The following is a 13775-nucleotide window of genomic DNA, read 5'->3' on the forward strand; positions in this document are numbered from 1 at the left end:
GTAGTTCATGATGAAAAGGTTTTGAAAGAACATAAATTGAAATTCCAGAGAAGATCTGAATTGCAAACATCTGGTAAAAGCAGGCTGATAATTATTATCCTTGCTCAAGCAGAAAGTCTTTCATGTTTCTCTCTCTCTCTTTCTTTTCTGGCTTGAATAAAACAATTTGATTGTTTCTTATTTATGTAATTCCAACATTTCAAAATCCATGTATTGAGGTCATTACTTCTAGATATATTGAAGAATGTTATATGAAAATTTATTTTACCAATAGCTTTCAAATCTTCCATTTTGGAAATCAAAATAGGCCAATAAAAATGGATGATTCTGACTTAGTCAATGGCTTATCTACTGCTTGTGGAGTTTAAAATAAGAGAAGATTCTGTTCTTTTTCTCAGTGAAGAAGTACTTTATGGCTGTTTGTGACTGCTGGTGCACAAGTTCCCATTGAAAATTATGTTCTTATAAATTCTGCAGTAGTACAAATTTCATAAATTGGCAGTGCATCATTTTAAAATTTGAAATTTTTTGTAGACAACTTTCCATTAGGGTTGTCAGGTTTTCTTTTAAAAAAAAAAAAAAAAAAAAAAAAAAAGGGAAGATTTTTTTCGATAAAATTAGTTTTAAAAAATACAAGAAAATTCAAATTGTCTGATATTTTAATTGTATTTATTTTGACATTTTGCTCTTTTTAACAATTGTTTATCCTGTTTTACATACTGAAGGAACTCTTTACATGTAGAAGAGAAATTCATTGCGATCTGCAACTCTGCCTCGATTAATTTTCAATGACTTCTGTTTCTGACATCTCTCCACTTAAATTTCATTAATGAAAACACCCTTTCTACTACAGAATTTGAGCCAGGAATACTTAACAAATATCTTACTATTCTACTGATATTGGGTACATTTTCTTTAGGAACTTTGGAAAAAAAATCAAGCCACTTGGGCACATCACTTCCTGTACACTTTCCAGCAACTTCAATCTACTTTCACAAAACTCTTCATACAACTCGTCCAGATTTACACATTTATGGAGTTGAAAAATATCAATTGCCATTTCAAAATCTTGATACTTAATTTCTTATGTTTCCAGAGAAAAGTTTATTAACTTAGAACACTTATTTTTCTCACTGAAGTTATAGTTTTTTCCCTAGGTATTGCAATAGATTTGAATAAAAATCATGACATTCATCAACAATCTTTTTCTGTTTGCATTGAGGTAACTTTTTCAAAAATTGCTTTGTGGAATTTCCAAAGTATTGATCTTGGATTCTTTGATTTATTTTATTTCTGATAATTGTCATTGATTTGTATGAATCCATAATGCTCAAGTCACTTTTCTCAAGAATTTTAATAGTAACATCTAGCAGTTCTCCAACATTAACAAAAAAACCGCTTGCAATTTTATTTCTGAATATGTATCAATTTGAAATAATTTGGAGAAAAATTTGGGACAATCATCAATACTTTGGAAATAGCTCTTAATAGCAGGCCAGTGACAGCTGGTGTTAAGGACAACCATCTCGCTGGTACATGGCGTACCAGTTCAGACCAGTCCAGCTCCACAAAGTCAAAAAATGATTCTAAGTTTTTCCTTCTTTTAGCTGATACAGAAAAAAATTGTAAGTGTTTAGTACAATGTTTTCTATATCTACTTCAAAACTATCACAAGCATATTTCATGGCATAATTCAATATATGGTTAGTACAATTAGCTTTAACAATATCAGCATTACTTGCCCTTAACAACTGAAAAAACAGAGTGATATTTTCCAAAATTTACATTTGCATTATCAGCATTGTATGCAGAAATATATTTTGGGTTAAAGTGAAAAGCCTCAAGCTTTTCTAACAACATTTCAGATATAGAAATAGCTGTTTCATTATTTCTTTCAATAACATTTAACAACTTATTTTCTATACTTTTATTAGGATCAAAATATCTAATGCATATGGGAAAAAGCTTTCTGTTGCCCTTGTTTGAAGCATCTGTAGCAACACAAAAGAACTGACTGCATTTAGTTGGATCATTAAGAATGTCCACAAAGTATTTTACACTTTTAAGAGCTAGAACATTTTTAACTAACGGTTCTGATTTTGTTCTTCCACAACACAATTTTGTTGCAATATCAGAATCATGGAATAAAGATGATGCCAGTTTGTTACCACAGTCCAAACTGTTATAACTATGATTATGTTTCACATTGTGGTATATTAATCCTAGTTCACATGCTGTCACACTGTCATATTTTGATTTTTTAAAACTAACAAAATAGCTTGATAACTTGTTTACACCCACATTTTCCTTTTCTTTTTGCTGATGCAGTTTGTATTGTGCATGCTGCTTAACGTCGAATTGACTACCATGACTGATAGAAAAATTCTTGTTGCATAATTTGCAGTAGGCACGATCCTCTGAAGAAGCTGGAGCTACCCATGCGAAAGTTTCTTCCCACTTCTTTAAGTAGACTTGCTTATACTGAAATTTCTTCTTTTTCTTGGGAGGAGCTTTGGTAGGACTAATGGACTGTGATTCTTTACTCATCCTGTCAAAAATTATTCAATGGCAATCTGAAAATAATAATAATAAAAATTAAAAAAAATTAAGTAAAAGTTGCACAAATATCAAATATTGTCTGTTAGCTTAACAATGTATTTCAAATGTGGAGATAATTGTAGCCAGGTGGGCAGGAGCAGTAGTGCATAGCACATGCTTCTTGATTAGACCGGGGTTCGAGCCCGTACCCACCAAATACGGAGGATGCGGCAGGTCAGGATATGACCACCGCATATTCCCAGCCCGAATAAAGGGTGAGGGTTGGTGTCAGGAAGGGCATCTGGCCGTAAAAATTGCATGCCAAAACAATAAACACGCTGACCCCACATAATAATGGGAAAAAGGCGAGGGGAAAAAAAAAAAAAATATATATATATATACAGGGTGATTCACTACCAATGCGACAAACTTGCAGGAGGTGTAGGGGGCACAAAGACGAATCGGAATCACATAGCATTGCAGGGTTCGAAATGCCTTCGTCATGCGGTAGAGGACGTTGAACGGGAGGTCGCGTGAACAGCGATCCCGCTGGAAGTCAGCATTTGCGAACCGGTTCCTGAGGCAGTAGGATGGACGAGTATTCAAACGTTGAACTGGCCGACATGCACCTCGCGTATGGAGCTGCAGACTGTAACGGGCGCGCCGCTCTGCGCTTGTACCAGGAACGTTTCCCGCACACAGGCGTGCTCCTCATCATACGATTTTCGCATGTGTGCACAGAAGGTTACGTGAGACTGGTTGTTTCACGAGAGGTACCATGAATTGAGAGCGAACGATGAGGACGCTAGACAATGAGGAGAATGTCCTACGTCTTGCGGAAGGCAATCCAAGTATGAGTACTCAAGCGATAGGCCAACGATTGGGTATGTCCCAATCCACTGTATGCAGGATACTGTCAACAAACCAAATGAGTTCATACCATCTGCAACGCGTCCAATCATTGGAGCCTGCAGATTATCCACTCCGGAGGAATTTTGCTACTTGGTTTCTTCAACAGAAACGGTTCGCAAATGCTGACTTCCAGCGGGATCGCTGTTCACGCGACCTCCCGTTCAACGTCCTCTACCGCATGACGAAGGCATTTTGGACCCTGCAATGCTATGCGATTCCGATTCGTCTTTGTGCCCCCTACACCTCCTGCAAGTTTGTCGTACTGGTAGTGAATCACCCTGTATAATAATTTGTTAATCTTACCTCATCAACAAATAATCCAAAGCCCATGTCTCTCCTAGGATCTTGCTCTCAATTTGAGAAAGAAAGAAAGAACTATTAAGAAGAAATAATGTGCCCAAGTGTTTTTATATTTAAAATTACCAATAATAGCACACAATATACATTAAATTTCTATAAAGTTCAATATTCCTTACTATAACTTATTAACAATTTCACATTTCAACACGTCATAAACTACGTTGCATCCTTCTCCCACACGATGGAAAATTAAAGTGAAAGAACAATATATTCCATGACTTCTTCCTTCTTCTGCCTTTCTCATGGTAGGCAACTGTTGAAAAAACGTCATTGCCAACAGTTTTTGAATAGTTGCAGCATCATCTGATAGTTGTGTTAGCAACCAACTTTTAACTGTATTTACTGGGATGTTTAAAATATGATTTTCATCGTAAAAAGAAAAAAAAAAGGAAGAAGCCTACTTACAGGCAAATTAAAAACGTAAACAGTAAAATCAACGTGAAAAACGTAGGGCCTGGGAACCCTACTTTCCATACTTCTTGGTATCAAAGATAAAGAAATAGATGTTTTCAGCATAAGTTCTGCCAGTTTTTTGTGAGAAACTATAATATAGATGCTATTATGAAAGAAGAGAACTTATATGTAGTGGCCTTGGTTGAGGCACTAACAAATGCACACAGGAAGCTTGAAATATTATCCCTCATAGCAGTATTCTTCTTAGCATTGCTGAGTGTGAGAGAATATTCAGCCAGGTTAGAAAAGCAAAAACTGAGTTAAGATCTTCTCTTTTTGTTGAAGCTTTGGGAATGCCCCTGACATCAAAGTCTAGGCATCAGGGCCATTGTTATGAACAAAATTTTGACTCAATATTTCTGGAGGGCAAAGTAGCAGCGCTAGCTTTGTTGAAGCAATGAAAATCAGTTGTCTAATGAAATATCTATAAACAGAAAAATGTTAGGTAATCTAATGTTTAAAAGCAGTTGTTTATTGCATAAACAGTCCTATGGCTGTATTATTTTAATATAAAATGTGTAATTTTGTTGGTAGTAAGATGTAATTTCTAGTGGAGAGTGGATGCTAAAAAAACTCCCACTTTTTTTCCCTCAAAAATGTCCTGTTTTCCTCCTGATTTTTGGGAAGCAGTATTGCTTTTTTGCAAAACACAACCTGTTTTTGCCTGTTTTGATCAAAAAACTTCCTGTTTTCCTCCTGCTTATAAATTCCTGATCTCCAATATTTTGAAAGTCAAAAGTTGGCAGCTATGATTTTAGAATCTGTGTAAGTACTCCATCCTGGCCTAATGATTGAATTCCAAAGTTTAATTCAGAAATGTTTTCATATTAGTTTTGTGATTGGAATTGTTCTGGATCAGGAAATTTCTTTGTAATTTCTTACCATAATTACATTTCAGTAAGCTAATTTTCAGATTGAAAAGTATTCACTATTTTATTTACTTACCATTCTTGTTCATTGAGTAGCTCCGTAGCTGATTACCTAGAAACAGGTTGCACAATGGGAAAATGAGGACTAGATATTAGGTTAAGATCCTAGTTGTTATCCTTTCCTACATAAAGCATAGCTTAAAAGATTTGTTTGGATGGTGGGGTGTTCTCCTGAATCATCATGACTTCACATAAGTCTTCTCATGACGTGTCACACATTTATGAAGAATGAACCGTTTGGCAGTTACTTTTAATTATCAGTGATAAATCTGTATAAATAAGACAGTATAAATACTACCTCAGTCACTTTTAATAAATATGATTGTTTGAGAAGAGGTTATTATATACACAGAGTATGCAAATAAGAAAAAAAATAATTATTATGGCTCAAATATTATAAAGAAAATGTCATACACATATGGAATGAGTGTATTTTTACTCACTCATTGATTAACTTTCACTATCCATCCATCCATCTACAAAAGAATAGATTTTCCCAATTTGGCTCATACTGATGATAGGAGCAATTTATCCCTCCTTTTCAGGCAGTTTGAATAAAGCAGAGTGTGGTATTTCCTTAGTTTTTTCATCCTACAAATATAAACTATCTTAGAACACATTCTTATGGTCTAAGTTGCTTTAATACTAATCCAAATAATCTGACCTGTCTCTCTCTCTCTCTCTCTCTCTCTCTCTCTCTCTCTCTCTCTCTCTCTCTCTCTCTCTCTCTCCCTCTGAATTACCATTATTTGAAATATAATTAAGAAGCATACAATTTATTGAAATATGTAAATTTGATTTCTTTTTTTCAGAGCAATCGAGCCAGAATCAGATGAATTTGAATTGTATGTGTGTGATGGAATTCATAATTCTTCATTCCTAGTTGTGTTTATAACTATTTTCTCCCGAAATGATGAACAGCCTATAGTGACACTTCAAAATTTCACAATACCTGAGGGTGGTATGCAGGAAATTGGTAGCATTCTGTTTGTGGAAGACAAAGACCTTCCTGGTGATTTGTTAACAGTTCACCTTAATTCTGCACCAAGATTTGGATCTGTTGTTCATGTAATACAAACTGAAACTAATGGACATAATATTAAATTTCCATTTACTGAATTAGCCTTAGAAAATTTTAACAGTGTATTTTATCAACACAGTGGAACAGAAGATTTCAGTGATTCTTTTGAACTGATTATAAGTGATGGTCTTCATAAAGTACTGAAGACAGTATTTGTAGAAATACTTCCAGTAAATGATGAACCTCCCAAACTTATTAAAAATATTGGCATTGAGGCTGAATATGGAAGTAACATTATACTGTCTAGTGAAGTTTTGTTTATTATTGATCAAGACTCATCTCCAGGAGAACTGTTTTATGTGCTACTCTCTCTCCCCAAGATTGGCTTTCTCCAGAAGAAATACCCAGAAAATAATTGGCTTAACCTCCAGTCCACACAATTTTCTCAGGAAGATATCATCCTGAACTTAATTAGGTAACTGATTTGTAATTTTTTGAATAAGATTCATATATTCTTATTGGGGATATTTTGAATGAATTATCCATATCATGGTGTATGTATTATAGATAAGTATTTTTATGTGTATAGCTTCAGGAAGTTTCTTTTAAATGCTATTCATATATATATATATATATATATTTTTTTTTTTTTTTTTTAACTTAAATATTATAAAATAGGTTAATTTTGAAAATATTATGTGAAGAAAATCCTTTAATTGCAAAGTGCTATTGTGATAACATAAGTAGACAATAATGTTGCCATTTCACTTAATTTTGAGACTTCATTAAAGACAAGTTGAGTATAAATAACCACTGTGATAATTAATGAGACTTTTAGACACATTTCACCCAATTTAGCAACACATATTCATACAGCTCTTCCTCTCGTTTCTGTTTAACTTATTATATTGCAGAACTAGTATTTTTAAGAATTTCAACATTGCCACCATCAGACTTTTTTCATTTTTTCTAGACTTTCATGATATTGTGACCATTTCCAAAGAAAACTGTAGAATTCCTGGACTGATTCTTCCTTTTTAGAATACAACTCTAATAGTGTTCTGTCTGCTTTTCCATTAGATGTTTTGATATATGCTTTTATGAAAGAATCACTATTCCATTTCCATTCTCTGCTTTGCTATAACAGGAGAATAATAATATATATTATCCTTCTGTTATTTCAGTGTTGTGCTAACATGCTGCTAGCCAAATTATTGTGAACCTTGTTTTTTAGTTATCTTTCTTTATTGTTATATGCTCCCTAAACTTTTATTTTTTTATGCTGTATCATATGTTCCATATAATTATGTTAACTATTTCTTTTTATGCCTCCACATTTTCTGTGTTGTATTCTCTACAACCATGTCAACTGTTCACCTTTACACCTTTTTTTATCAGTACATAAGCATGGATTAAATTAGTTCATCCATCTGATATGAATATTAGTAAATAAATTACTGATATTTTTATTCTCCAACCTATTATTTTTTTATTGTTTTTTTTTTTGTTTTTCTGGGTTAGTTGATGTATTGGAGGTCTGAAGCACCGTGGACACTTTTGCCATAGCACTCCAGCTCAATGTGGTGTTACTGTATCTTATGAGCCGTATTATGACCATAGAAGTGTGTTCACAGGATGATTTTGCATGCTCTGTGGTGTGGACTGAAAAATACGGAATAAATTATAGGGAGAGCCCAGTTCCTTTCACCAGGAGAGATTGGCTAAATGGCAGCCACAATTTCAGAGGCCGTTAAGAAATCCTCTAGTTTCTCACAGGATTTAAACCGAGATCTCTCCAAATGAGTGAAAAATAACAAACCCACTGTACTATCATGGAGGAATTTTTTTTTGAATGTGGAATGCCTCATGAGATATCCAGAAAGTTATTTCTTCTTGGTTTTTTGTATATCAGATGCAATATTTTTAAAGATAATAGTGATTCTGTAACAGTAAATTCAGATCATTATCCAAACCTAGTACAGTTTTTTTCCTCAGTTTTGTAGAAAACTGTATTATTCTAACATTATTCTAACACAGTGGAGTAGAATGCTATGTGACAAGAGAGTTATAATGGATTTAGTAGTCAAAAGAAGCTTCAAGGTGTCAAGGGATTCCCTTTCTTCGCACTTGGTTTCTTTTTTTTTTTTGGGTTGTTGTAAAGTTCATGTCTAAAAAACAAACCAGGTATTTCATAATAGCTGGAAGGAGGTAAACAATGATCAGTGGCATTAGCAGTAGAATTCGTCTGCTGTGACTATGCGAGCGAGAAAATTCTCTCTTTCGTCGCTGTATCGCAACACATCCCCCATGTGTTTTGTTTTGTCAAGGACATCGTGAACAGTCAACTTGTTCATTATTTGTGCAATTTCACGCACTTTCACTTGCCTGTTTTCAAGAATGAAGCCCTTAATGTGCAAAATGTTGTCTTCTGCCTTGCTTGATGAAGGCCTGGCCGCCCAATGTCGATCTTCAATGTCAACACAGCCTGCTTCAAATTCATTGCACCAAAAACACACCTGCTTCTTTGTCATGACCTTTTTGCCATACGCAGCAACCAGTTAATGGTGAATGTCACGTGGTGAAGACCCTTTTGCTTGCAAAAAGCAAATAACTTCACGAACACCTGTTTTGGATCACACTTGCATGGTAGCCACCATTTTGCAACTGGAATCTGCTGTGAGGCACCAGTGCAGTTTTGCGGTACTGGAAAACTGCACTGGTGGTCTTTTTGAACATTATTAATGGGTCTATCTGTCCATCGCGTTTCATCTCATTCCCTTTTACCATTATTAAGAAAAAAAGTGTTACCTTACTTTTTGGTAACTCCTCATAGCTTTCTTAATTTTAGGCTCTCAAAAATAAATATATTGTACATATATATAGTTAAACATGCCCTTTATATACATAGGACATAGTGAAGAAAGCAAAGAACTGTCATTTTCATACTGAATGGGATATATTAGCAAAAAAAAACATTTTATGTTATTTGCAAGGAAAACTTTTTTTTGATAATCGAAAAATCATGCAGCAGCAAAATTCTTACTGCACATTCCAAAATTTTGGTAGTAAAACCTGACCATGCAATAGCAAAACTGTGCCATAAGAAATGCCACAAATCGAGGGATGACTCTATACATAATAGTAGCTTTGTGCACATATTGCATTTATAGTAACAAATATTAATTTTAAAAATAAATTTCCTGTGTTTGTTAAAATTGTTTCTATTTATGATTCTTAATTTAATTTTTATAAAAAAGTATCTTTTTAAAAAATAAATATTTAATTATCATTTAATTTCAGAATTTAAACAAAATTCCATGATTTTTTTTTTTTTTTGTCTTGTTAACTGATAAAATAATGTGAAGGTGGCTAGTTGAAGACATAAGTTTTTAATAACAGCTCCCTTAAAAATCGTGTTAAGTGGGTTTTATCAAAATAGTGATCTTGTAGCTTCTGTTTTTGTTTTAGAATTATTCATTCCTCTATATATGTTATGCTTAGAACTAACATTATGAAACAAGATTGATAGGTTTGTTTATTGATATGAAATATAAATATATTTCTTCATATGTTATTTATTTTTCTTGACAGATATCAACATTCACCTAAAACACTTTTGGATAATGAAGATGGCTTTGATTATTATATTACAGATGGTGTTCACATATCTTCAGTTGAGCGATTTACCATAAAAATTCTAAGTGGAATGATGAAAAAGAAGCTTTATGTTTCTGTAAACAGTACTTCTGTAACAGCAGGAAATTTTATTGTGTTAGATAACTCCATGCTCAGTGCAGAAGATGGTACAAACAATCTGGAAAATATTACATTTTACATTAAAAAAAAGCCAAGGTTTGGTCATATTGCTTTACTTAATAGGCCAGGAGTTTCTGTGGAAAAATTTTCTCTTCTTGATATAATTGGTAGGAAAGTTTTGTATAATCATACTTATACTTCAAATGGTAATTATGAAGCAGATAGTTTTAACATGATGGTGACAAATGGTGTTGAATTCAAGAATGTAACATATGTGATAGATATAGAGACCTCACTTCATACCAAATATGAACATCCAGTTGTGGAAGTTATTTCACCAATGGTGATCAATGAACACGGAAGAGGTATAATTACATCAAAATATTTTATTTATGAAAATTCATCACATTCAGCTGATGATATAATTTACTTGATATCTCAGTATCCAAAATTTGGAAAGTTATTGAGAAATGGAAATACTTTAATTTTGGATTCTTTTACTCAAGAAGAAATAAACAAAGGCTGGATTTCCTACCAACAAGAAAGTACAAATGGTGAGGATGATTATTTTTTATTTCAAGTTGTCAGTAACAAAACAGCTTATAATCATGGGAATGAAAATTTGGATACTGGATTGCTGAAGTAAGTATTATTATTAAATTGATAGTTTTCTTCACAATTTATATTATAATTTATACACTACTATAATGCCTGTGAACTTCTACAGGCATAATTGACTGATGCTGTAAAATCAACAACAAAACAACAACTGTTATAGTTTATAAGTTATTTATAATTTTTTATTAATGATACATACAGTAAACCCTCAATTTAACGGACCCCCGATATAACAGATTTCAAATTTAACGTATCGGACAAATAATAATACAGTAATGTACATATTAACTCGACCATATTATTATTTTTTAGGTTATACAAAACTTCAGTGTTATTATTAATTAAAAATAATTACATATTTCCATTATTGTTTTGATAATTACCTACTTTTATTTTTATAATCAAATTCAGGAAATTGTTTTTTATTCTTTCTGAAATGAGTAAATTAATAAGAGGAGTTTACCTCAATATAGTACGTGGAACACTTCCGTATGATACCCTCCAGAAATTAAAACGGAAAAAATGAAAAAATCGACAACTTACCGGTACATTAAAGTAAAATATAAATAATAAAGTAAAATATAAATAATTAAATAATCAATTTAACACAATTCAAAATCAATTCAAAACAATTAAAATTCAAATTAACGCAATTAAAAGAATCTAACGAAAATATTCAAAACGATTTTCCTTCCTTAGTTAGGAAGGTAGGAAGGAAAATCGTTTTGAATATTTTCGTTAGATTCTTTTAATTGCGTTAATTTGAATTTTAATTGTTTTGAATTGATTTTGAATTGTGTTAAATTGATTATTTAATTATTTATATTTTACTTTATTATTTATATTTTACTTTAATGTACCGGTAAGTTGTCGATTTTTTCGTTTTTTCCGTTTTAATTTCTGGAGGGTATCATACGGAAGTGTTCCACGTACTATATTGAGGTAAACTCCTCTTATTAATTTACTCATATTATTATCAACGTAGAACATATTGAGTATTACAGCTCTGATTCATACTATTCTTTCTGAAAACGTGATCAAATGGCTGTTTTCCCAGATTACAGATAACAGATAAGAGCAAGCCGTGACTTGTGAGCTGAATGTGACTCGGACACTCAGGTCTATCGACTCGCTTTGTTTCGGTCTCAGTCTGCCTCAAGCTATGGTGGGGTCAGGTTGTATACAGAGTGTTTCTGTGATTTCTGAATTGTAACTTTATTTATTAAATAATTTTGCAATCCTTACAATTTAAAATGGCATCAAGTGATAGAGGAAGTAAAAGAAAGCATGTGAACTTAAATGTGGCACAGAAATTATAGCTAATTGAGAAATTAGAACAAGGCATCTCAGTAGCATGGGTTTGTGAAATTTACGGCATAAAAATACAAGCTGTTTCTAATATCCATAAATCAAAGGCCAAATTGCAACATAATTTTATATTGTACAATACTGTATATTGTATTAAAGCTTTTTTTTCCATTAAGAATAATAAAAAATGCTTCCCCAGGTTACATTCAATTTAATGGACTTTTGGCATTAACAGACACCCCTTCTCCCCTATTAGTCCATTAAATCGAGGGTTTACTGTATATACATTGAATTTAGCAAACCTGGAGTTCATTTGCAGTTTTTTCTGTGATAAATTAAAAACTATAATAATATAACTTCTTGAACTAATATTATTAGTGGAGTCCTCAGGGTTCAATGCTGTGCTCCTTACTATTTACAGTATATATTAATGATATTGATGAAAGCATATCAAGCTTATTGTCTAAGTTACAGATGATACAAAGGTTAGCAGGGTGGTTGATGGCAGGATTCAGGGCAAGCTACTGCAGCAAAATCTAGATAAATTAGGCAGATGGGCTGAGAAGTGGCAGTTTAGGTTTAACATTGGTAAATGCAAGATACTACATGTGGGCAGCAGTAATCCCAGAATAACATATCAATTGTACTATGCTCACAGCAGTAGAGAAAAGAGCCGACCAGGCTAGCCAGGTGGGTAAAGTGCCTGCCTGCCTGGCAACCCAAAGGTCGCGGATAGTCCAACGTGAAGTTCTCTTAGCAGTACAGTTATGGGGTTCTGACAATGATATATAGGGACTTTGCCAGCAGGGATAAGGATGTGATTATCCCATTGTATTAAGGCAATTATTAGGTCATATCTTGAGTACTACATAAATTTAAATTGAAAAAAAAAGATGTCTGTAGGATAGATATGCTGTTATTTGTTATTTGGTTTTTAGGAGCATTAGCAACTAAGGCCATATTGCTCCGGTGCGGTGGTCATTCCCTGACCTTTCCGCATCTTCCGTATTTGGTGGTGAAGGGCTGGATAGATATGCAAAAATTTGCTTTCATCCAGAGGGTAAGTGATTGTTGGACCTAACTACCATCTGGTGTTGTGGAAGTGGGTAGCTTGAATACGTTTAAGGAGGAATTAGGCATTATTAGGAGGAATGGACAGATGAGGTGGGTAGTGTTTTTCTTTTTTTGGCAGATGCTATATAAGCTAAATTATGCAGTTGATATTAAAAATTAGATATGAAAATGAACACATACAGCTTAAACCCTTTTGTGAGTTTGTATATATATATATATATATATATATATACAGGGTGAGTCACTACCAGTGCGACAAACTTGCAGGAGGTGTAGGGGGCACAAAGACGAATCGGAATCACATAGCATTGCAGGGTCCGAAATGCCTTCGTCATTCGGTAGAGGACGTTGAACGGGAGGTTGCGTGAAGAGCAATCCCGCTGGAAGTCAGCATTTGCGAACCGTTTCTGTTGAAGAAACCAAGTAGCAAAAGTCCTCCGGAGTGGATAATCTGCAGGCTCCAATGATTGGACGCATCGCAGATGGTATGAACTCATTTGGTTTGTTGACAGTATCCTCCATACAGTGGATTGGGAAATACCCAATCGTTGGCCTATCGCTTGAGTACTCGTACTCGAGTACTCATAAATGTCCTTCTGCAAGATGTAGGACATTTTCCTCATTGTCTGGCGTCCTCATCGTTTGCTCTCGATTCATGGTACCTCTCGTGAAACAACCAGTCTCACGTAACCTTCTCATCATACGATTAAAATCGTATGATGAGGAGCACGCCTGTGCAGTAAACGTTCCTGGTACAAGCGCAGAGCAGTGCACCCCTTACAGTCCACAGCTCCATACGGGAGGTG

General features: G+C 33.8%; 2 protein-coding genes across 2 annotated transcripts in view; both read left to right on the forward strand.

Annotated features, from left to right (window-relative positions):
* The window catches only part of LOC150080792 (FRAS1-related extracellular matrix protein 1-like), a 37457-nt gene extending 37089 nt beyond the window's left edge, over positions 1–368 (forward strand). The window contains exon 5 of the mRNA XM_090380822.1: positions 275–368. Within this exon, the coding sequence (XP_090236948.1) occupies positions 275–368 (94 nt within the window). The remainder of the gene's footprint in view (positions 1–274) is intronic.
* A 9554-nt stretch (positions 369–9922) lies between these two features.
* LOC150080793 (FRAS1-related extracellular matrix protein 1-like) overlaps positions 9923–13775 on the forward strand; it is a 90628-nt gene continuing 86775 nt past the window's right edge. Inside the window, exon 1 of the mRNA XM_090380823.1 lies at positions 9923–10611. Coding sequence (XP_090236949.1) covers positions 9923–10611 — 689 coding nt within the window. The remainder of the gene's footprint in view (positions 10612–13775) is intronic.

The sequence above is a fragment of the Mastigoproctus giganteus genome, chromosome 9 (genome assembly GCF_048544385.1).
Source record: "Mastigoproctus giganteus isolate SK-2022 chromosome 9, ASM4854438v1, whole genome shotgun sequence".
NCBI classification, from domain to species: Eukaryota; Metazoa; Arthropoda; class Arachnida; order Uropygi; family Thelyphonidae; genus Mastigoproctus; species Mastigoproctus giganteus.